This window comes from Electrona antarctica (assembly GCF_951216825.1).
Source record: "Electrona antarctica genome assembly, chromosome: 17".
NCBI classification, from domain to species: domain Eukaryota; kingdom Metazoa; phylum Chordata; class Actinopteri; order Myctophiformes; family Myctophidae; genus Electrona; species Electrona antarctica.
In genome coordinates, this window is record NC_136798.1 from 16062014 (window position 1) to 16087496 (window position 25483).

General features: G+C 41.8%; 2 protein-coding genes across 4 annotated transcripts in view; one reads left to right on the forward strand and one right to left on the reverse strand.

Annotated features, from left to right (window-relative positions):
- Positions 1-25281, forward strand: part of daam1b (dishevelled associated activator of morphogenesis 1b) — a 54266-nt gene extending 28985 nt beyond the window's left edge. For 2 of the 3 annotated variants that reach the window (XM_079526868.1, XM_079526869.1), the window contains exons 2-26: positions 759-1038; positions 3807-3896; positions 7854-7925; positions 9707-9801; positions 11045-11378; positions 11497-11607; positions 11718-11821; positions 12161-12227; positions 12321-12438; positions 12664-12802; positions 13364-13422; positions 13880-14067; positions 14989-15294; positions 15440-15547; positions 16997-17026; positions 17703-17803; positions 18247-18331; positions 19024-19130; positions 20058-20146; positions 20765-20933; positions 21361-21468; positions 21584-21644; positions 21751-21882; positions 23280-23450; positions 23690-25281. In XM_079526868.1, the coding sequence (XP_079382994.1) occupies positions 856-1038; positions 3807-3896; positions 7854-7925; positions 9707-9801; positions 11045-11378; positions 11497-11607; positions 11718-11821; positions 12161-12227; positions 12321-12438; positions 12664-12802; positions 13364-13422; positions 13880-14067; positions 14989-15294; positions 15440-15547; positions 16997-17026; positions 17703-17803; positions 18247-18331; positions 19024-19130; positions 20058-20146; positions 20765-20933; positions 21361-21468; positions 21584-21644; positions 21751-21882; positions 23280-23450; positions 23690-23902 (3240 nt within the window). In that variant the 5' untranslated portion in view covers positions 759-855 and the 3' untranslated portion in view covers positions 23903-25281. The remainder of the gene's footprint in view (positions 1-758; positions 1039-3806; positions 3897-7853; positions 7926-9706; positions 9802-11044; positions 11379-11496; positions 11608-11717; positions 11822-12160; positions 12228-12320; positions 12439-12663; positions 12803-13363; positions 13423-13879; positions 14068-14988; positions 15295-15439; positions 15548-16996; positions 17027-17702; positions 17804-18246; positions 18332-19023; positions 19131-20057; positions 20147-20764; positions 20934-21360; positions 21469-21583; positions 21645-21750; positions 21883-23279; positions 23451-23689) is intronic. The other variant, XM_079526870.1, reaches the window with a different exon arrangement.
- LOC306941530 (visual system homeobox 2-like) overlaps positions 1-25483 on the reverse strand; it is a gene marked incomplete at its 5' end in the record, with an annotated part of 242961 nt that overhangs the window by 144198 nt on the left and 73280 nt on the right. The gene's annotated exons all lie outside the window — the stretch shown is intronic.

Below are 25483 nucleotides of genomic sequence, written 5' to 3' on the forward strand. Positions count from 1 at the left end.
GTAATCGGTTGGATGTCCTCGAGTTATGCGCGAGACAGACAGACAGACAGACAGACAGATGACTCACGCACGCACACACACACACACACGCACAGATTCCATGCATTTATAGATGGATTAGGACCCGGCGTTATTAGCCACGTTCAACCTGGTGCCCCTTTTTTAGCATGTAATCATAGACAACATTTTAAAACTGAGGGAAAATAGCTACAAGCTCACAACGTGTCGCATGCAAAGTGTGAGTTTATAGATAAGTTATTTTCACTATTAGTCAATAGTCATAAGATGGAGTATATACGGCTAAAGTGGTTAATCAGGCCTGAGGGTTAAATGTGTGTGGGAGCGGGGAGATTCAAAGTCTTGGCATGGATTTGTGTTTCCATGTCCATTAATACTGTATGTAACAATTTCATTGTTTGCCCCTTCATTCTAGTGGTTCTGGCTTTGTTCAAGCCAATGGAAAACATCTGGCTTAATTTCTGATAATTTTCTCATTAGGTTAGTACTAGTACAGTATTTATTAGATTCTATACTTGATGACATAGTAGTAGTAGTAGTACGAAGAATGTCTTAATGTTTCACAACTTTAATATTCACCATACTCCAAAGCTGCCGTTCATTAGCCTTTGAAAAGAAATATTAACTCTCATTACAGGAGATTATTTATGTATACCTCAAATCCGGCCAAGGTTTGTTATCCTATGCGAATTCTCTCTGTTGTGTTTGACGAATCTCGTCGCTCTGTGTTTTCCTCACAGCTCTCTCTGACGGAGGCCAAACTCTGAGGTAGAGGAGGTGGGTACAGAGGGCCGGGCAGAAGGAGTCCATCCATCCAGACGGATTCAGTAGCCAGCCATGGCTCCTCGGAAGCGAGCCACGGGCCGCAGCGGCCTGTCCTTCCTCTTCTGCTGCTTCAACGGCAGCGACCACCCAGAGATCACCTACAGGCTCCGGGAGGACTTCGCCCTGCAGGTCATGGAGCCGTCGCTGCCCATGCCAGGCAGCGACGAGCTGGACGCCATGTTTGCTGAGCTGGTGGTATGTCGTCATTATGCAGTTTTTTTGTTTTGTTTGTTTATTGTTTATTGTGTTGGAATAAATCCAACTCAAAATCCAAACTCAGCCACAGTACATTTTCACAAAACATTTTTTTGCAGGGAAACTAGCTTGTCTAAACACTGATTCATGTTTGAAAATTAAACTGAAGCCTTGAGTGTAGCACCATTTAAAACTTTTTATGTTTGTCTGAAATCTTTATAAACATTGAAGCAGGGTTTTTGCAAAAATATTCTTTGCATTTTTTGTAATTATCTAGCCCATGTTGTACTTTAATTCGATTTAGAACAATTTAATAAGCAACAAATAAACCGTCTTTAACCTTTGCTATTATTTAGATTTAGGCTAAGTTAAGTAGATAAACTGTTATTGTTCACCAAAATACTCTGGATTTACTCCTTTGGTGTATTCATTGTGTACAAGGTGAATGGGGCCAGGCAGTCGCCTCTTTGTTTCCCTTTAGCTGGCACTGTTCATTCACTGTTAATTGTCACTGTAATTTGCCTTGCTCCCTTCACTTTTCCTGCCATGGTTGCCACAGAAATCAAGGCACGAGATTTTTGCACATCAATGGGCTTCTTTTCAGAGGCCCTAGGCCTAGTACAACTTGGCCTCTTCCATCTGCTAATTGCTTGTTTTCGTCTGGGCCTCGCACCCTTCATCAAGACATTGCCTAACCGAAGAACACGAGAGGACACGTTGCTTCCAGTTGCTCTATTTACCAAAAGAAAAACAGCCACGTGCTGTTCTTCTGTCTCCTGTTCTTTGCTTTTGCTCAATGAGTGTCCCATGTGCATGCGTAATCGGAATGAATACGCTTGAAAAAGACTCACTCTAGCGGAATAAAGTGCAGCTGTCTGTGGTGTTTCAACCAGTTACTAGAGATACAACACACTCAACAGGTTTTGTTTTCCTTTCCCACTTAAACCCTTTTTGTCGTATGTCAAATAGCCGATCTACATACAGTTGCGATGTGTGTCTTGTGAATCTTCTATCTTAGCAGAATTTTCACCAAATAATGTTCACCAATCATGACATCCCCAGAATTGGGGCTGGCCCATTAATTCTGGAAAAGCATCTGTTGGCTATTCAAAGATGTACAAGCTGTACATTGCATTTTTTCTTTTTTAATCTTTTAAAGTGTGAGGACTACTGATTTAATGGGTTAATGTGGTAAAGCTGCTGTTCCTGTTGTCACCTCTCACCGGCTGTACTCTTACAGCTGGTGAGAGGTGACAACAGGAATCATATTTGCGGCTGCTGTCATTGTTTGTCACTCAAGCGGACAAAAGGAAGGAATGTAGGTTAAAACACTTAGTTGCTCTTTAATATCTCCATGAAAGAGTGAGTGCCAGTTGGATCAATTGTTGTCTCTTCTCCATTGAATGGCTAGATGGGGAATTAGGACGGAAGTCACTGAAATCAATCAACCACTCTCCACCCTGTTACGGTCTTTGATTCAGCGCATGTATTGATTGACCGTTGTACTAGGAAAGTGGGTTCCAAAAGAGAAACCAGTTATTACAGTAGCTGGTCAAAAAAACATTATTAATTACATGTTTTAGAGATAATGAGTTTCATGGTCAAATTCAATACATTTTCTCATGGCCTAAATGGCACAAAATATATATTTTTTTGTAACTTTTTTTGCTTGTTCATCCCATTTAGGACGGAAACGGGAACCTCTTTTGGGGTTTTTACCTTTCAATCCGGGAACCCCTTTTGGAGTTTCCCCCTTTCAATCCGGGAACCCCTTTTGGAGTTTCCCCCTTTCAATCCGGGAACCCCTTTTGGGGTAGTAGTTGGCTATGTACAGTATATAGCAGCATACATTTTTTGTAATTTCTTCAGAAAACGTAGGTCAGGATTTAGAAGGCATTTTTAGAATCGCCCTCAGGTCTGAATTTTCTGCTGGTTCTGAAGTTATTTAAGTCAAGTTTAATTTATATACACTTAATTTAACAATTATGATGTTTTTATATATATATTGATTTCCATATTGATTTCAAGATTTCTACCAAAAATATTGGTCGGTCGGGGCACTAGTTTTCATTGCCCTGTGCAACTCCTTTCAGTGTCTACACATTAGCTACGTCTCACTACCCGTACAGTATCTGTGCCTGGGGGAGATATCTGTTCCTCATTGTGATGCATGTTGTTTCCAGATGTTTATTGGGTTACCACATGTCATGTGGAGCCACCACGCCCCGTCTTTTCTCTATTACGTACATGTCTAAATCCTGACAGGCGTCTAATAATTCTTCTCGGAGCGACCTGGAGATAACCCAGCGATTGGGAGGGACACGTTGCAAAAGCTTATTTATAGCTTAAATTTGCTTAGATGCAGAGTTGCGGACACTTTTTGGAATCACACATTCACCCTAGATATGACCACATTTTCTACTAGATGATGTTTTGATATCACATGTTCATGTTCTGTGGCCTTTCTGTATATTTTGTTAGTAAGGGGATGAGGTCAACTTCAGCTCCTCATTCAGACGATGGATATTATCTTTTCCACCCAGTCATAAATAAGGAAATGTTTCAACAGTAATATTTTGAGTATTTCCTTCCTTCCTTCAATTACGTACCAAACGCACACAGCCGCACGCGCACGTGCACACACACACACACACACACACACACACACACACACACACACACACACACACACACACACACACACACGTATCACCCCTCTTCCTATCACCATTGCGCTCAATAATCCACTCCATTTTCCCACTTTGCAGGATGAACTGGACCTCACAGAGAAACACAGGGAAGCCATGTTTGCCCTGCCTGCAGAGAAGAAATGGCAGATCTACTGCAGCAAAAAGAAGGTAATGAATTGTCATATAAAGCAGTTGTTCACATTTTCATGTCACAACGTGGAGATTTTGTTAAAATACATTTGAACATGGGATGTTAACGAGATTTACAAATGTTGATATCCATTATCTGTTGTTTAAAGGACGACTTCACCTATTTTCAACCTATCTTCATATAATTGGTCCCCCAAGAACAATGGCTTCCGTTATTATAGCATGCTAACTTTCCAGAAATAGTTTCTATTAGCTTGAATTCCAGTTTCAGAACTGTCCACACAATCCTCCTCAGACATAGATCGAGTGGACAAAAAATTAATGTTAACACATTAATGAGTATTAGTGAGGTCCAATTATACGAAGATAGGTTGAACAATAGGTGAAGTTGTCCTTTAACAGTTAATAGCAGTGTGTTTTTTTAACTTAAACAAGCACAGAAAAACATTCCATGTTGCCTCCTGCAATGTCATCTTTCATTACGCCTTTTCTGCATGATGACAGTGTGCTGTCAGCTACATAACAATACATCCTGGTTCCCCTCGACACTAATAATACCTCTGCATACAGTCAAACATGTTGTGTATGTTCTCGTTTAGGATTTCAGCTACCCTGATGCCTCACTCATTTGTCTTGTTTTCAACCTCTCTCACACACTGTTCCAGCCAAGCCACTGAGTCGGCACAAACTCGGTCTGCACACTTTGAAACTGTAAATCTTGATTTAAATGCATATGTCAGACAGTGTTTCTCAAGGACATAGGTCCTGTAGGTGTCTGCATAGGATATCCTGTCCACAAGCAATATGCAGACAGAGGCCATTCAGATTTCATGAATCTCCTTCCTTCATCCTGTCCTAAACTCAGGGTGAGGAGTATGGAGATTAACTGTAAAGACATGAGTTATTCCAACCTGGAAGACCTCAGACACCACAGCTGCATGATTACCTTTTACAGCAGTAAATGATACATGTAAGATACACGTGCAGGCAACAAGTACAGTATGATCATTGTTTTACTATCGCCTGCATGCTTGCAGGCGATAGGTGACCCCCTTTCCAGAGCAACTTACTTTAGTTTATGGATATGAGCTAATTGTTGTGCTTTATTTGAAGTAAATATTATTTATTTAAATGTATCCACGTTAATTCTTAGTTTTCTAAGTGTGATGGTTGAGATTATAATATTTATATAAATACGTTGCCAGTTTGAAATGAAAGTGAAAAGTAAGGCCATCCTTTCGTTATATATTGTACAGTGAGTTGAACAGTGTAATTGTTCTCACATGATCCAGCCCAGAGACTAAATACAGTACATTTAACATTTCAAATCATTGCTGTCGGCCAGAAACCTAGTCTAGTCTCCATATATCAACTTTTTATGAAGGCTATAACGGTCAAATTCTTTTTAGCTTGTGTGTTCCTTTGCCTTGGACCAAAGAACATCTTAACTAGTTTTCATGATTCGCTAGGATCCCAACTGACTATTAGACCTGTGATTCTCAACCTCTTTCATTTCAAGGACCCCCAGTTTGATATGCTTTAGGCCCCATTTGATACCATTTCTTATCTGTGGGATCCCAATCAACACTGTAAAATCCTCAGTGTTTATTTAACTTAAACACAGACGCGTTACAGACCCGTAACTCACACAGGCGTCCATTTGGTTCCCCAGACCCGACATTGAAAAGCAGTGCATTAGAGTCAGCTCTGAGATGGAGAGCAGTCAGGGAATGGCCAGATTGTGGAAGGGTTCTGGGAAAGAGAAACAAGTAACAGAGCTAATGCTTCTGCTTCTATAGTGGCCCAATTACTGGCCTAATTAGCAGTAGTCTGGGGGCCCAAACTAGCTTAATAAGGAATGTTGAAACCAACCCCACAATGTTACTGTGTCCTCATTGGAGCAGTGCTTGCATTTCAACTTGTTCCAACAAGGCAGCCTTCCACAGCCACCCTACCACCACGCTTTTACCAATAAACAAATGATAGTGAGCTTGCAACTGGGCAATCTCTCTCGTTCTTCTGCTTTCTCATCCTAATACTTCTCTTGGACTGCTGTCGAAGAACATTTCAGCAGGTCGCGATAACCAGGGCAGCGGGTTTCACTGCTTTGCTGCAGAGCTGTGGGAGGATACATCCAGAGCTTTATGTGCAGCGGCAACCTGCGGAGGGAGGGAGGGAGATTTTTAGCCTTCACGGCAGGGCATCAATAACGCTGACTTGGCAATGGGCTCTGGCCCGCGGCCCAGCCGGCTTGGGAGGCGCTTGGCACGTATCCCGTGGGGCTTCTCAAACTCATCGTCTGAGCATGGAGAGGAAAAGAGTGGTGGGCGTGTGGAAGGGTAAAGGGGAAGCGCTCAGTTGTCCAACGCAAACAGGAAAGCTTCCCGTCCACAGGTGCGGCTTTTGTGCGGGAGACGGCGATGATAAGGGGGGAAATGGGGTTATTATCGGGGCACCCAAATCTGTGAGTGATGAAGACACTGCTTTGGCCAGTAGTTTTCTGGCAGACGCATCCCAGGGGAGTTGGGGAGTAGATAAGTCAGCCATTGTAAAGTTAACTGTCTGAGCTGTTTGTTTTGGCTACACACCTATATCAGTGTCATGCTGGAGAGAAGCAAGCAATCATCCTGCATCTTGACTATCTTCATATTTCCTTGCCCACGGACTTGGGGCAAGAAAGGGTTTTGTTAGGTTGTATTATGTATGTTGAATATTGTTAGCACATACTGGCAGTGTCTGACTGCCACACCAACATTTCAGTGCGCATACAGGAAAAAAATAAATCTCTTGAATCTTGTCTGTGTTGTTAGCAGAGACTATTTAAATTATGAAAAATATGAAAGAAAAATAGGAATATAACCCAACTATAACTTAATTAATTTCATTATTTGATTAAATCATTTCTGGGGTCAAGTTTTACTGCCCACATGACCTTAAAAACCTCTTGATTAAATTTTTTTGTAATCATCCGTGTGAAGTGTACCGACTTCCTTGGCTGAATTCTTTAACTAAAGATGTGAAAGGAAGCAACTTAATCTTTGTGTCTGATCCACTTATGGACCGAAGTGTTTCCAGTCACTACCTGGGGGGAGTTGGCTCAGGCTGGCCCATCCCTGCAGGATCAACCATCCCTGTCACTGCAAGGCCCCTGCAGGCCAGCCAAGACCCATGGCCTTGGTCATAGAGGCCAAGTCTCCGTGGGCTGCTTTATTAACTGCTGCGCAATTAGTTTTTGATGGTCACAGCTCACTTGGCCTTAATGGAGCAGGAGATTGAATGAAAGGCCCGCAGCAGCCTTTATGTACAAGCCAAGTTTGCATTCTCCTTACTGTATGTAGTCTCCTGGAGATGGAACCGGCAATTTGATAATAAAAGTAGATATTTATAGTTTCAAATGAACTGAGAGGCATTTTAAGTTTAATATTAAAATACATTAATAGATCTTTGACTGTAATGAAAATCTGCCCGGTCTGCAGATGTAGCTGTCCATAAATCGAGCCATGGCCTCAGTCCCAAGTTATTAGTTTTGTTTGTGGTTGAAGTTGTTTTTTTCTCAAGCGTTTGTGCTGCTCAATCATCAAAGTACATCACTTCACACAACCTCCTCTGAGTTTTGAATTCACTGAAGTGTCCAAAGAAAAAATAGGCTGGCTGCCTATCTGTGTCGCCCTACTTTGAGTGTTTGCTCCATTTTTTTGTTCGTTGCTATTTATGTACTGGGCCTCCTGTTCCTGTGTGTTTTTGTTTGCATGCATTAAAGTGCTAATGCTCTACACTGAAATTGCGTCAACTGCTCTGCTGTCCCGGGTTTGATGTACTGTATTGTGAAAATGTTGCACATGAAAGATTTCGCACCAATTGCAATAGGTTGTTATTTTACAGTCCTACCATTCCCATATATTTATTAATACATAACTCAACAAAAATGTCCTTAAAATTATTTTTGTAAAAATGTTTATTTCTTTTTTTCCACAGGAACAAGAAGAAAACAAGAGTGCAACCAGTTGGCCAGAATTTTACATTGATCAGCTGAATTCAATGGCAGCTGTAAGTAATACCATAAACAGTGCAACTTTCACTACTTGACGCAAGATGAGGTTTTGGTGAGGAAAAAATAACTTGAGTAATGCAATAATGATTTGCAGCTGTGTTGGATAATTATAAATCAGGGCATTGAAAGATTTTCAAACTAACTGGGTGATTCAAAAGTCTCCATTAGTTTTATTAGATATAAGCAGCAAATGACTTGGCCTACTTTGTTTTGACAAACTAACAAGAGCGTTATGAAGATACAATTTTAGCTGTATTGATTTTCTCAACTGTATTCATATGGTACAGCACACGTGACAGGGTTGCAGCTGTAGGCATAGAGCTCATATGGTACAGCACACGTGACAGGGTTGCAGCTGTAGGCATAGAGCTCATATGGTACAGCACACGTGACAGGGTTGCAGCTGTAGGCATAGAGCTCATATTTGGATCATCACATTAGCCACGGCTTTCTCCTTTTTTGTGTAGAAAATGTCAAAAGTTTATGAAATGTCTTTTTAAAATTATATTATTTAACTTTTGAATGCAAGTGCAAGTTACAGTATGTACTAAAAATGCTTGCTATTTTATTTTATTCCCCTAACAATGTCAACACCGCACTGTGTACATTGGACATTTCCGCAATGTCCTAATCAGCTGGCCTTGCTTAAGATAGATAGATAGATAGATAGATAGGACGATAACATCGTCCAGGATGGCTAGTGTCTTGGCCAGAGTCCTCTTCTCTGCCATCACCGCCACAGAGTCAGGCCAGTTTTGTGGACCGAAAATAGGCGATGTACAAGCTCACAGATACTGTAGATCTGCTATTTTTGGTATACGCCCGTTGTCACACAACCAAGTATAAATCGGCTGGGCATTGCTGTAAATGGCCATATTTGACTTACAGACCCAAGTCTTCCAATATCATAATAACATAGAATTGACAATACTCTTAATCATATAATGCTATAATTGCACTCTTGCCTTGTAGTCACATGTTATCATTGAACCCGTGACCATATGTTTTGTAATAAATTACATGCTGCTTTTCAGAGCGGCCATGGGGCAGCTTTGTGCTGAGCTGTATGCACTGGTAGTTTGCCTTGTCTGAATTGAATAGCATTTATTTTGAATCACTTGCTGCCATGACTCTGGAGATCATTAGTAAGAACAAGTTAAAACAGACGGTCAAAGTCAAATGTGCCGTGTTAATTTAACTGTCCTCTCCAGGATTTTACTGTACAGTTAATGTTTTGTGCCCGTTTTCTTTCTTTTAAGTCTATGTTGAAATTATATAATTAATTTAGTGAATGAAATAAATAGAGCAAATAATTATGCATTAGCCTTTTCATTGGGAACTTACTCATTTGACAAATGGAAAGAATATTTTCTTTGACATTTGAAGAGTTTGCTTAATTGGATGCTCCTCTCCACTTTGTTTTAAACACCTATGATAGTTGGTAGACCTATGTTATGAGAGTGGAGAGTTAAACTAACATTTCGCAAGAATACGCAAAACCAAACATCCGGATAGCCCACTCATTGTGTACTCTTGGAGAAACTGTGGAAATGTAAATGACAGACAGACAGGTGCCATCCAAATAAAGAGGATTGGTTGCCAACAATATACTTTGCTCCAATATACTTTGCTATACGGGGAATAGTGGATATGGCCTAGCTTGTAGATTAGTTATTTTAGCTATAAAAAATACATTAACAATGTGCTAACAATAGGCATGCCAACGTTAATGTAGTAATGTAGTTAACATTGTTGTGCTGTATGTTTTCTTGAACAGAGAAAGACGCTCCTCGCTCTAGAGAAGGAGGATGAAGAGGAGAGAAACAAAACCATAGAGAGTTTGAAGACGGCTCTGCGAACGCAACCAATGAGGTGCACAGAATAGAACCCCAGCTGACTCTCTGCTCTTCTACAGTTGGGTGCCACCGACATTGTCCCTTATCATTTGACCCATTTAGGCCTGACCTCAAATTTGAAAAAAATCCTTCTAAATCCTCCAGTTTTCTGAAATAAATATTTTCACGATTTTTCAAAAATAGCAGACCTACAAGCTCGTAGCGTGCCACTCGGTGGCGTGCTATGAGCTTGTAGATCTGCTATTTTTCAATAGCTAAATTATAACAATGTTTAAAACACCAAAAGGGGTTCCCGCCCAAAATGGGTTAACTGTCCTTTTGCGCAGATCACGCAAACCTCAGCAAAAAGAAAAGGACAATATCGATGGCCTCCAACTGTATCTTTTCACGATCTCTTTATTTGTCTTTCTCCATCTGTTCTCATCTTATCTCCTCCCCTTTCCCCTTTGCTTTACCTTGTCTTCAGTATTCTGGCATCTGTCATGTCACTTGCCCCTTGATCTTCTCCTTTCATGTTTTTAAAGATGAATGCTTATTTAAACACCGTAAAGTACGTCAGTGCAGGTTTTGATGTACGTTCACATGGTTGGGAATAGGAAGTTTGTATTATTTCACTACATTTGAAAACACGCAATCCAACCCTCCCACTCACTCAGATTAGCTAACACAGGACGGTTGTCTGAACCGTCCCTAAAACACCTGGGGCAACGCTCCACGCATCCTAGACCTTTCACTCTCCTGCCTCCCAAACTGTGGAATAAACTCCCCATTGCAGTCAGAATTCACTCCCAATTTTCCACCTTAATCTGAAGACTCTTCTCTTCAGACTCCACCTCACCCCTAGCACTCAAACCTCCCTGTACCATCTTGCCATCTTATCCTAGATATGGCTACTATGCAGACATATCTTGGTCACTCGTGTGTTTTTTTTTTCTTCATACGTTTGTTTTTCTCGACCACAAGTCTTTTGGACAACACTTTTCTCTCTGAATTATATGCTAAGTAAGTCGCTCTGGCCAAAAGTGTCTGCTAAATAGCTAAATTGTAAATGTCTGACGTTTTATAGACATTTCTTTACACTTTTGAAGTTGGAGAAAATGTTTTGGCGGATGCAGTACATTTGTACATTTCATTTATTTCGTTTATTTGATAGGGACAGTTTGGCATTTGCGGTCAGTTTGCCAACCAGAGATTGTTTAGTGCTAGAATAGTTAAGATGATGAAGTTGTGACTAAACAAACACCCCTGTCTATCGTTAGGTTCGTGACGCGCTTCATTGACCTGGATGGCCTGACATGTATCCTGAACTTCCTGAAGAGCATGGACTACGAGACCACCGAGTCGCAGATCCACACGTCTCTGATTGGCTGCATCAAAGCGCTAATGAACAATTCCCAGGGCCGAGCCCACGTCCTCTCCCACACAGAGAGCATCAACTGCATCGCTCAGAGCCTGGCCACGGAGAACGTCAAGACCAAGGTGGCGGTACTGGAGATCATGGGCGCTGTGTGCCTGGTGCCCGGCGGCCACAAGAAGATCCTAGAATCTATGCTGCACTACCAACGCTTTGCATGCGAAAGGACACGCTTCCAGGTGGGTCGGCAGAGAATGGGAAGACATTCTGTCATCGTTTTGCAGATTGTTTGACAGCACCTGCACGAAAGCAAAACATATATTTTAACAGCTTTGCTTACATTTATACATCCCTCAGACGCTTTTAAACGATCTGGACCGGAGTACGGGCCGCTACAGAGACGAGGTCAACCTGAAGACAGCCATCATGTCCTTCATCAACGCTGTGCTGAGTCAAGGCGCTGGCGAGGTGAATTCATTGCTCAATGCAATGCGCTCTCTTTCTCACTTGACCACCTACCCGTTATGTGACATTAAGCACACACTCCTAAAGCCTTTATTTGTTGTCCTTTGTTTTAGGCTAGCTTGGAATTCCGCATCCACCTCCGATATGAGTTTCTGATGCTTGGAATTCAACCCATAATTGATAAGCTACGTTCCCACGAGAACTCCACACTAGACAGGTACGTTTTGGAACACTGCCTGCCTGTGATCTTGTGTCTCCTAGGCGCTCATTATACTAATGCAAGTATGTCATTCAGTGTGCCAGGTCAGTCCAATCTCTGTTTACATGAATATCTTTCTCCCACAAACTAGAGACACTGATGTAATACGATTGTACTGCCTGGGGCTAGGGGGGGGGGGGGGGGGGGGGGGGGATCCATTTTACAACACCCAGATTTACTGTCTCATTGTTATTGTAAAAAGTGAAACTATGCCTATGAAAACTGCACGATCAGGTTCTGCAGAGATCTGGTAAAATGACTTCATCACTAATCCTGCTGTTTCATGTTCGTTGTCAGGCATCTAGACTACTTTGAAATGTTACGGAATGAGGATGAGCTGGCTTTGTCGAGACGTTTTGAGTCGGTGAGGAAACAATTTCCTGGTCTTAGTCCCACATTCCTTGCTAATATTTGTGGCCTTGTTTATTGACGGGAGGAATCTTTTTGTCTCTTCCAGGTGCATATAGACACCAAAAGTGCTACCCAAGTTTTTGATCTCATCCGCAAGAAGATGAACCACACTGACGCATACCCGCACTTTATGTCTGTCCTGCACCACTGTCTTCTCATGCCACGTAAGTGTGTGTGTGTGTGTGTGTGTGTGTGTGTGTGTGTGTGTGTGTGTGTGTGTGTGTGTGTGTGTGTGTGTGTGTGTGTGTGTGTGTGTGTGTGTGTGTGTGTGTGTGTGTGTGTGTGTGTGTGTGTGTGTGTGTGTGTGTGTGTGTGTGTGTGTGTGTGTGTGTGTGTGTGCGCGCGCTTTCCTACACTTCATTTCACACACACTCTTTTCTCCCCCTCAGATAAGAGAAGTGGGAACACTGTACAGTACTGGCTGCTGTTGGACAGAATCGTCCAACAGATGGTCCTGCAGACTGACAAAGGTCACGACCCCGACGTCGCGCCACTGGAGAACTTTAACGTGAAGAACGTTGTCCGGATGTGAGTCATCTTCACACATGGCATGATGAAAGAGTGAAGGCTCATTTATTTTATACTCATCACGCAACCCTTTTGTTAAGTATAGAAGAATGTCAAGAATGACATACTCTTTGACGATGCAGAGGGCCGCTATATTTCCACACTCACTCCAGAGGGCCACAATGCATATTAATGTCGTAGCAAAAATTGCTTATCTACAAGCTCAAAATGCGTTGAGCTTGTAGATCAGCTACTTTTGCTATTATTTGAATTGAAATCCTGAATTTGAGTTTTAATTGGAATCCTGAAATGTAACAATATTTCGCATGTGGCCCCTGGGCCGCCAGTTGCCTAACTCTAAACGGAGTAAAAGTGTTGCTTTCATAATGTTGAATTGGTTGTGCGACTAAGTGGGTAATCTCAATAAGCTCTGGAATTTTAATTAATTAAAAGCCTATAGGAATGATTAACGTATTCAGTTTCCTTCAGAGCCTTAAGATTAAAACCTCTTTAACAGCCAATTATATGTTAGCTAGCAACTGTTGCTGTTGCATTGGTAATCACTAGTCACGTTTTTGACAGGCTGGTCAATGAAAACGAGGTCAAGCAATGGAAAGAACAGGCGGAGAAAATGAGAAAAGGTACGTATGATTATAAATGGAAACGGCCTGATAGAGGAGAAGTTGTGCCCATCCCAATTAGATCAAATCTGATTAAGCCATTAAGACCTGAGACCAGATTCTACAAATGTCCTGACAGTTTTCAGAAAAACGTATGTTTCTATGACGGTGGTTCTCAAACCATTTCATGTCAAGGACCCACAACATGATATGTATTCAGCCGCCGACCCCCATCTGAAAATGTTTTGTACCAGGGACCCCTAGAAGCAATGATTTGAGTTAAAAACGTTCGCTGTGAAATAATCTGCGCCACATTTTCACGATTTTTCAAAAATAGCAGATCTACAAGATCTACGAGCTTTCATATCTGCTATTTTAAAACGGCTAAAGTTTAAAATAATGGTTAAAGTGGTTCAAAGCTAAGGTGTAAATGGGTTAATGATGAATGTGTTGACCGACATCCCCCTTCCCTGGATAGAGCACCACGAGCTGCAGCAGAAGTTTGACAAGAAGGAGCGCGAGTGTGACGCCAAGACCCAGGAGAAGGAGGACATGATGCAGACCCTCAACAAGATGAAAGAGAAGCTGGAGAGGGAGAGCTCGGAACATAAAAATGTCAAGCAGCAAGTAGCTGAACTCTCCGTTCGGCTGCATGAACTCAGCACTGTATGTTGGCCTTACCATGTTATAACTTTATTCATTTATTCAGAAATTGTACTAACATTTTCTTCATGAAGTTAAAAAAGGCCCCCCCCCCACACACACACACTATAAAACTATAAAGGAAAAAATAAAAGAAACAATTGTGTTTATAAACTCCAACACAGCTCTCAGAGTATAATCCAAGTGTTTTGTATCCAGTCAGTGTCCGCATTACTTCCAAAACACACTTCAACCATAGCATCCTTATTCTGAGGGGAACATTAGCCAAACAAGTAAAAGATCCACAAGCTCACAATGCCGTGTGATCTACAAGCGTTGAGAAATACGGTTTTTTGGGCAAAGAGGTTTGGTGTAGAAGGAGAAAATAGCAAACCAAGTACAGAGCTATTAAGTATATGTATTTTAATGGGTTAAATAATGTCTGAAGATACACATTAACATGAATTAGTAGAGAAGATAATGTGTGTAAACCAAAAATAGAAATAAACATTAACTGATGAAGGTGCATCAAACAAGTCTATGAAGCTATCTATGAAATCTATGAAAAGGTTTAATCTGCAACACAATGTTGAAGACCCCCGATTGAAAACACTTCAGTGTTAAACATGGACTAAGGAGGAATGCTCCTGGGCGTGCATGTGGGGTTAAACACAGCCATAGTTCATCGTGGACCCCTATTTTCTTCAATTCACCGTGACGGAATGTGACACAAAGGCTTCATGGGGTTAGTAATTGAAAAAAAGGGATTCCTTTACGTTATACTGTGGAAAAATCTAGATATTGACCAGTGGTGATGATCCATGGCAGCTAAGTAGGACTCTAGATGCTCTTTAGACAGACATGTGAGGTCTACAGTATAATTATCACTAAGGGGCACAGCAGAGGCAGTTCCCCTCATAGTAGATGTTATTTCTGTCCTTCCAGAGACAGGCTACCATGGTGCCTGGTGGTCCCCCGCTCCCGCCTGGACCCCCGGGTGGACCTGTCCCCCCTCCTCCGCCATCGCTTGCGGGCATGCCACCTCCTCCTCCTCCCCCTCCTGGGGGCATGATGCCGCCTCCTCCACCGCCGCCCCCACCCCCCGGTGGCCCGCCGGGTCCCCCTGGGCGTCCTCCAATGGGAGGGATCCCTCCGCCACCCGGGGCACCCATGGGCCTGTCCATGGTCAGGAAGAACATACCACAGCCATCCAACGCGCTCAAGTCCTTCAACTGGGCCAAACTGGCAGAGGTGAGCATTTAGTGTGCACTGCTACTATATGTGCAGAAAGTAGAAACGTCAAACAGGATACTAAAAGCTGTTGTTTGTTTATTTCCTTTTGGATAATTTACTACTACTGTAAAAAAAAACAAAAAAAAACTTATGATTCTCTTAGAATAAACTGGAGGGCACCGTTTGGATGGATGTGGATGACGCCAAGGTTTTCAAAATCCTGGATCTGGAGGACATCGAGAAGACCTTCTCAGCCTACCAAAGACAGCAGGTACTGGGGCTGCTGGCCTTCACCTGCCTGTGTGAAGAAGATCATGATATCCTCTGTCTCCCTCTAGTGTCTGGAGGGGAAGGTCAAGTTCAGCTTTTAGGGTGTGGTATGGGCGGGGCAGGGTGTAGCATCTACTAGCTTACACTACCTGACACAAGTCTATAGGTTGAGGTTCTGTTCAAATTGCCTTTGACTGTTTGTCATTTCCGTTCACAAAAATATATTTTAAAATATCTTTAGAGCTTGTTTTTTTTTTATTTCCATTTCTGCTAAGCAGCAAGCTATATATGCTTAGATGATTTATATTTATATTAGGATATACATTTGAGTGACTGTAAAGACGAAACGGAAGCGGGGAGGAGGCTTCACATCCACTTTATATTTTACTCATGATCAGAGCTTCCATTCTCCAGACTGTATGACGGAAACTTTTGAAAATTGCGAGAGGCAACAGTCTGGCCACACAAGACTATTATAGTTTGGACATCGTCGTAATTACTTCTGTCTGTCGGGAGAGATAGACAATGGACATGAAAGAAATATTGGAGTTTATCTTTAATTAGCCTGCAGGGAACATCAAGGACTAATATTGACTGTGAAATAATTTGATCAAACCAAGGGAAAAAATATCAGTCAATATATAAGTGCAACCATTGAAGCGAAACAATGCAAAGTTCGCAGGTCGATAATTATTTTAGAATTAACCTTTCATGCATTTTACCATCTTCATTACCATCTCACATTTGAAAGAAATGCCATTCTTCATTTTCTGATTGTAGCACAGCTTGTAGTTAGTTGATTCCACTGTAATGCAATAGAAACTGCATGAGTGAGCTGAATTAGTAATGCACAGTTACAGTCGTACGTATTACTAAAATCAGTTGACGAGAAGAGAATGTCTTTGGCTTGTCACACTGAAGGTATAAAAAGTGCCAAATGTCATCAGGCCAATGTAGGACCTACAATACAGACAGTCATTGAGTACCAAAAGCTTGGTTGCATCTCTTTCTGGAATGTAGTTGTCACTACTTAAAAGCAACCAGAGCCACATGCAACACCCTGTATGAGGTGTGGAAAGGGGTGGAAAGATTCGTAATTGTTAAATTCTTTGCGTCTTTGGTTTCAAATGCTCAGCATTTGGAAAAGACTGTTGACTCTGCAGTCAATACTTAAAACTCGAAACTGGCATGATGACTTTGACACCTAAATTGATATTTATATAAACTAAAAGCAACTTTTTCAGGCTGCATCTTCTTAGTTCTGTGCAAAGCATGTGAAACATTAGCACACCGAATGCTCCATGTCTTACTACTCCTCATTTCATTATTTGTTCCACTGTTATTGTTTGTGCTTGTTTTTTGCCATTTGATTCATGGGCTGCATTCACATACCTGCTTTACTTAATCTAATGAGTGCCAACATCTTCCTTGCTTCTTGCCTGCATTCTAGGACTTCTTTATGGTCAATAACAACAAACAGGTGAGTGCACGTATGCAATAGTTCTACATAGGGCACAATCTGGGGTCTTTAATGTGGTCATAAATTCATTTATCTGAATGTTTAAAAACCCTATACACTTTCTTGTGTGACGAATAGAGGACAAGCTGACAATGCGCTGCAATGCATTTTGAGCTTATAGATCTGCGATTTTTGTTATTTGGGGAAAACAACAAAAATTATTGAAGAATTTCGCCTATATGCCAAAAATTATGCAAAAAATATAAAGATAAAATAAAGATGCCAAAAATTGGGACGCCAGGGTTAATGTGGTTAAGCTGACAAGAATGTCTCATCAAGGCCTTGTAAATAGATTTATTTTACTTTGGATAAATTATAATAGTGTTGACCTTTAATTGGCTGCTATTCTTTTGAGACTCTTTAAACCCAAGTCTCCCACGTCTGGGAGAAAACGTTAAAAAAAAGGCATGTCTACAAGCTCACAATGTGTCGCTTGTTGATTGTTAAAAAGCAGGCTAAATATAGAGCCCAACCCAGTCAACTAAGTATTCGTTTACTAAGTGTAGAGGGTTTAATTGTTTAATTTGTTGATAACTTATTTTACTGTGGTCTGAGAGTGCCATGGCTTTTTTATGTACTTTTGTGTTTTACACACAATGTAAGCCACTGACTAGATCTCACCGATTCATTCAAACAGAAAGAGGCAGATGATGTTGACTCTCTTACCTCCAAAAAAGTCAAGGAGCTCTCCGTCATTGATGGCCGTCGAGCACAAAACTGCAACATCCTCCTCTCACGGTACGTGTCATAAGATTGTTAAAAGAAAAGAAGATGAAAATACAATGGTAACGTAATGATGCTCTTCTTAGTTTATTTATACAACAGCTGTTCCACAGTTTGATAACGGAGCAGTCCTGAACATTTATTTGTATAAGCAATAGATATATTTTGGTTTCCCATACAGGAGACTCGGTGGTTACGTTGGGGACTCATCCCTGATCGGGTTTCCTGTGGGGTGGGCAAAGGGGGAGACTATAGTGGAGTAACCATGCCTGTAGCCCAGAAGCCTGCAGGGGGGGTGGGGGGGGGGGGGGATTTCCCCTTTGCATGAGCGGTAGATCATTGGTTTCCCATGTGGGAGATCAGGGTTCCCTTCAAATCCAAGTGGTTGCATATGCTGTCATAGCTTGATTTATTGATGGTGTTCATCCTGGACTTTTCTTTTCCGGTGTGTAACACAGACTGAAGCTTTCTAACGAGGAGATGAAGAAAGTCATTCTCACAATGGATGAACAGGAAGACCTACCAAAAGATATGCTGGAGCAGGTACGCTATTGAGTTTGCAGGCGCTCATAATCTATTAATCACCCAGCGTAGACCGGACCGGTGGATGGATGACTACTAGAATTTAATCACACATGGTTTTATTGCCATTTTAATATTCTTGTCCTCAAAAGATACTAAGGGCAGATTTACACTGAGTCCGTTTGATTCAAACTGTTCCCGAATACGATTGCCTGTTCCCCGCTGGCCATGATTCTCATTGGCCTTGATTCTTCTACACTTCATCCAACTGTAGTCAGTGCTTTCACATTGCATCGATCTGTATCCAAGTACACTTCAATCGGTCCAGAGACTACCTCCATGCGGTCCTGGGAACGGTAGGGTGATCCGCTCCGGGGAACAGTACATAGCGTTCACATAACCACAATATCTGCCAAGTGGTCCGAGTGCATACCTGGGACCATACTGTGAATATGCCCTGAAATAAGTAGAAATGGCCTCTGTATTAAAAAAAGCATTTTACTTGTGCTTGCTGATTACAGTTGACAGAGACAGGAACAGTGAAATAACACTGTACATAATCTGAGTTATAAATCCCTTAAACTGTGATTATGTGAAAAGAAATGTATTCACAGACTGAGCCACCATAATGACCTTATGCCAGATCTTGACTTATTACTAGCACATTGGAATGACTCCTTATTTAAAGAATTTCATCTACCCCATTCTTACAGATGCTGAAATTTGTCCCAGAGAAGAGTGATGTGGATCTCTTAGAAGAGCACAAACATGAACTGGACCGAATGGCAAAAGCTGACCGCTTCCTCTATGAAATGAGCAGGTACCATGGGGCAATAACAATGCAAATTCAATCGGCACTGTTGGGATCTCATGTCAGTATGTAAATCATCTCATCGCCTCCCAAAAGTCTAACAAAAGTGATCATGACTACACTGTACTGGACTGGTTAAACATTAGACTGTGCTGTTCTAACCCATGACACATAACCGCTTTCAAGTCGGCGCCGGCGAAAGACAATGTAGCTCAGCGTTGCTATGTAACAATGGTCATTGTTTTCTTTGCGTCATCCTAGATTAAATCAGATCACCATATGGGATCCTACTCAGCAGGAACATTGTACTGTTTGGGCATGGATATGGTTTCTGGAAATAACAAAAGAGGCTCTAATAATGGCCCCGCTTCCCAGTGGATCTCTTGATGTCTTGTTGATATGACATCATATTGATAATGGTCAGTCTTGCACAAATATGGAGGGACAGTGGAGCTGAGTTCATGAATACACAAAATGTGAAGAATATTCACAGAAACAAATACACAGTATGTGAAAGATATTCTTTTGTTTATTTCCTCAGCCTTCTGACAAGACATTTGGTGCTGACTAGTCCCATGGTTCTAGAGATTAGTCGCGTACACACACACACACACACACACACACACACACACACACACACACACAGAGACAGACAAACCGTCTTTGTAGTTTGTAGATGGCTCGCCTCGTAGGAGCCATGCTATGAAGACACTAAAGATTGATGGCTATTATTATTATAACTTTATTTGTGCACATGGACTGAGCCAATTTCTTAATGTTATTGTCGACATGATTTGTGTCTGTTTTGCACATTTTTACTTTTCACAACTTTTAGACCGTTTTTGATTTGTTTCTAAACTCATTGACGTACATCCTGTTTAATTTAATACTTTTTTGCTCTCTCCTCTAAACACGCATTCTCTATTCCTCTTCCAGAATTAACCACTACCAGCAGAGACTGCAGTCACTCTACTTCAAAAAGAAGTTTGCAGAGAGGGTAGCTGAGGTCAAACCCAAAGTTGAAGGTGAGAATAAACATTTATATGTTTGGAGGCTCAATCTGTAACTCATATCTCACATCCAGTGCTTTATGCACTTGTAGAGCAGTGAATATGACCGTGTATTGTGTTGAGGTGAAGAAACCAGTTAACAAAAGTGGATTTTTCAAGAATGACGTGGCCCTCCGTTCTAGCTGCTCTCTGCCCTGATTGACATTTTGAAAGATCTAACAGTGCAGCTTGGCAGTTGCCACAAAGGGTGTGTGTGCATGTGTGGCTGTGTGTGCATGCCGTGTATGTGTGGGGGGCTTATTAGCAGAAGCCAGAGCGAGAAGTTGCCACTCCCACAACTGTACTTAAAGCACACAATTACATCAACATTCCAGATGGAAATTGAACCACAAGAAAGAGGAATAATGGAACAATTATATTCCATTAGTCACTGCACAGCCATGTCAGAATTTTGAACAGTATAGTTGATGTTGTTATTAGAGACTTAAATGTGTAGACGACAGCTAGACAAAACAAGTGTTGGCAATTATATGTGTCCGACCTAAATTTCAATGACCAAATTCAGATGGGGTCACAGTGAGTCCTCCAGGAGCCTTCATATGCCTTTCTGTTCTTCATATCGCCATTTCTCAGCTCTGACCAAGGCCTCCAAAGAGATCTTACAGAGCAGAAACCTGAAGCAGCTGTTGGAAGTGGTGCTGGCATTCGGAAACTACATGAACAAGGGCCAGAGGGGCAACGCATACGGCTTCAAGGTGTCCTCACTCAACAAGATCGCCGATACCAAATCTAGCATCGACAAGTAAGAAAGCGAGAACCCCATATTTCAGGTTGAACACCAGGTTCAGGTTTTCAGGATAAAAGGAGTAAAAAGCAAGTCTTTTGCATCCTAGAAGGGCGACAGGTGTGTAGGAGAAGATCAAATGAAGGACCCAACGTACTGTAAGAAAAAACTCCCACACTCTCGTCTTCAAATGCATAGGAATAACAACTTTTCGGTCTGTTAGACGTTCATCAGGTTAGATAACCTGATGAAGGTCTATTGTCTATTGGTTTAATTGCAATTGAAGACAGTGTGAGGGAGTTTTGTCTTTATGGATAAAAGGAGGACATGTTCTGGTATTGGGATGTTGATGATGAGAGCACACACTGTCATCTCTTTAGTTAGAACATGTATTGTAAGAGAGGCCCAGCCAGGTTCATATGACCAACCACGTGTGTGCTTGCAGGAACATCACTCTCTTGCACTACCTGATCACCATCCTAGAGAAGAAGTACCCCAAAGTCCTGATGTTCCAGGAGGACCTGCAGAATGTTACAGAAGCAGCCAAAGTCAAGTAGGTTGAGCTTTTGATTTCACACTGGCTAGTTAAATTAACTCTTTTCGCCCCAAACGAATATCCTTCATATCCTATATTCATACATTGGTTTTCATTTTTCTTTTTGCTGCAGCATGACAGAACTGGAGAAGGACATCACTAATTTGCGTAGCGGCTTGAAAAGCGTAGAGAGCGTGAGTCACAATAAGGCCTATTGTGAATATTCTATTTGTACATTGAATACATATTGTTTGTGAAGTCATGTGGTGTGTAACGCAGTTCTGCTCTCTTTGCCCCTAGGAGCTGGAATACCAGAAGAAGCGACCGCAGGAGGCGGGTGACAAGTTTGTGTCTGTGGTGAGCCAGTTCATCACAGTGGCTAGCTTCAGCTTCTCTGATGTGGAAGACTCACTCACCGAGGCCAAAGAGCTGGTGAGTCAGTGCAACAGGCTGGCTTGTTTTCTTGCAGATGGTTCAAACCATCAATCTGTGTATCCATTGGCAAACAACGGTGTCTAAACTATGCAATGTGTTGTTTCTTTAGTTGAAAATCTGTTGTTTTCTTCAAATGATACAAACCGTGGTAAAAATTAGGCTTCAGCCTGCGGCATGTTCTACAGTCACATGCGATCGATGAAGAGCCCTTGGTGAAGAGAGAGCAAAATTGCACCTCTGTAGCTCAAGGGTGGAGTCAGGACTGAGCTGGGGGAGTTGTAATTCAACTCAAAATATGCGTGTTCTGGTATCACTATTCAAAGAGGACATTGTTTCTAGCTTTTAAGATGTTTAATGCATTCCCAGATGTATGCATGTGCACGCACCTACCCCTGCTAGACCAGCAGATCCGGATTTATATTTGGTTGCATGCGAGTGCTGCGCTCTGAAAACCCTAGTGTTCCTGTTCTGGGAGAAAATAACCAATTTACAAGCTCACATTGCATTGTGATGTGATGCGTATTGAGCTTGTACATCTGTGTAGAGGGGAAAAAAGGGGGGCTCTGTTGATTAACTACTGTGTTATCAAGCCCCTTTGCATTACCCTAGTCTTTATCCTTCCCAGTCTCAATTTAAAATGCAAAGGAAATTCTGGGGCATTTTCGCACATTAAAGTTAGTTTTATGCATGTGTGTCCCTGTTTGTTCCTGCTTAATAGCACTTTCATCTTGAGCATGTTTGTTTTTTATCACACGTTCACTGACCAAGCATCTTTTGTGGGGCCTGTGGCCTGCACAGTTACATTTCTTAGAATGTTTACTATGTGCTCTGCATGCCTTGGTAAAGTCCCTTTTACATGTGTGCATGACTGGATATATAGAGTGCAAGATGCCAAGATCACAGGAGTATTTCTATGAGAGATAGACAAAACTATATTTCATGTCGTTGGGAAGTCAAATTGCCCTCGACTTCTGTTGGGAGACGTCGCAAAACATCATCACATTCACTTACACGTGTTCACTTGTGCATGTGCACAAAAGCATGAATCACTAACATGATTGCTTACAGAGTTGGCATTGACACACACATCTTTTGAAGGTAGATGTTCTCAGCATGATCTCACATCTGGTCTTCCTCTTTTTTAAACTTGCTTCGTTCCATAACCGACAAACACATTTGGCCTTAATTTGGGCTCTGGCTCCAGCCTCTGGTCTCAGCTGTAATCGGCAGCCGGTCACATCTGGGTTAACAAGGTCTTCAAAGGCCTGGACTTCTAGTTGTAACCCTCCTCTGATTTCAAAGACATGAGTGCCCTGTAAAAAGTCACAAGGTGGGTAAAACATGGTTCTGCCTGGCGCTGTTGTAAACCCGTCACCCTTTCTGTGGCCCCCCAGTTCCTGAAGGCAGTAAAGCACTTCGGCGAAGATGCCAGCAAGATGCAGCCAGATGAGTTCTTTGGCATCTTTGACCAGTTCCTGCAGTCGTTCTCTGAAGCACAGCAGGAGAATGAGAACATGCGGAAACGCAAGGAAGAGGAGGAACGCAGGGCCAAAATGGAAGCTCAGGTATGCATTCAGTGACTTCCATATGCTGCAAAACAGAAGGGTAAAGGCTAATGTATGCTTTGTCGCACAGTGGTGTCACTAAAAAATAGGTATTGTTAACAATGAGAAAGTATGAATTGGAATTATCATTGGAATACAAAACGTATACCATGGGAAACACCCCCGTGAATAACATAAACAAGCAAGTGTGCATTTGCTCATTGTGTCAATATAAAATCTGATATTTCTTTCTCTCATAGCTGAAGGAACAGAGGGAAAAAGAGCGAAAGGCACGTAAAGCCAAGGAAAACGGCGAGGAAGATGGTGGCGAGTTTGACGACTTAGTGTCAGCTCTGCGATCGGGAGAGGTCTTTGACAAAGACCTGTCCAAGATGAAACGCAACCGCAAGCGGATCAACAGCCAGACCACGGACTCTTGCAGAGAACGACCAGTCACCAAGCTTAACTTCTAAGTGGGATTGACCTCACTATCTGGTACCCTCAAAGTTCCCATGCTGGCTGTGGCCACTTGATCGGCTTGTCCTCCTTTCACTTTGTGTCAGACTGACATCTTCATTCTGCAACATTCTCGGCCAACACCACCACCCAGCTCCGCTTGAATAAACCATGGCCTTGATTTGTTATTTTGCAGAACCATTGAAAACATGTTTTTGACTCTTCACCCTCTGACTTTTGTACTGTATGTTAAAAGGAGCAGGAGCCAAAAAAGATGTCATGCATGACCAAATAGGACATTTCTCACTGGGTGAGTGTGAAATCAGCCAGGTCATGGAGTCACGTGCAAGAGCAGAAATGTTTCCCTCTGGACAAGCTCTCCAGCGTTCATGCCTCCAGAGTGAAAGCTGGAGAACGTATCCAAAATCACCACAATTATTTGGTAGAATCCATTCCATGCTGTTTTTTATATGTAAGTAACCATGCACAATGAACTGTGCAGCTAATAGACTTACTCAAGGCTTAAACTTTGATCGAGTTTTGGACCAGACAAGAAGATGATTCCATAAAAACCAAGGGGCCATTTTGTATGGAACGATTTCAACGAGTGACAGGGTGCACTGATGCACCTGAGTTGTCCTAGCGACGTCTGTTGGAGAAAGACTTGTGAGAATCTCCCTTTACACCGTTTTTCTCTTGCAATTAAAACCATACAGGGACTGAAACAAGAAACGATGCATTGTTGGATGAAAGTGGTTTTAACTACAAGTGAAGAATGTTGGCGGGAGGCCTTCTTTTCTATTCAACATTATTGACATGCAACGTTTATGTATTGATATAGCTGTATGTTTTACGGATGTTTTCTGTTAAGAGCTGGCCTTAACTCTATTATTGTTGAGAGGCTACTCCTGAGGCCTGGGCCTCATCTGCAATTTCTCAACAAGTGTGGACACTCATGTCATAGATTATACATGTATAAATATTATATAAGGTTGACTGCTTGTTACACGTGTACACAGGCATTTATAAGTACTATGCTAAATGACAGTAAAACCATACCCAGTCAATGCAATACACTCACCCTTCCCCTATCACAGCACTGCCCTCCTTTTACATTTTTACTGGGTAGTTCGACTATGTTACCTTCGCATCAACTGGATTTACACTGGACACTAAAGTCTGGAACCACCACAGATCTGGAATATATACAGTAAGAGGTAAAGTCTGGAACCACCACAGATCTGGAATATATACAGTAAGAGGATAATCTGACTTGTCCTCCTTTTAACCCCCTCTGCCCAACATGGGTGTTGCCTTCATTGGGCTTTTATAATTTAAAAAATCGCCTTCCATTGTATGATGATCTATCTGAGGTTAATAAATGGGAGAAATGTTACTTTGTTTGCAGTTTTTTATTGTAGAAAAGCACCAGGAAACCAGTTGCATACCGGATATGAATGTTTTTGTTTGTTTGTTTGTTGTGTTTTTGAACAGACTGGATCAGGATTTACTGTAACAAGATAAAATGTAGAAAAGTCTAGAGATAGTAAGTCTAGAGATGACAGATTATGCTTTAAATGTTGACATTTGTTTTTCCC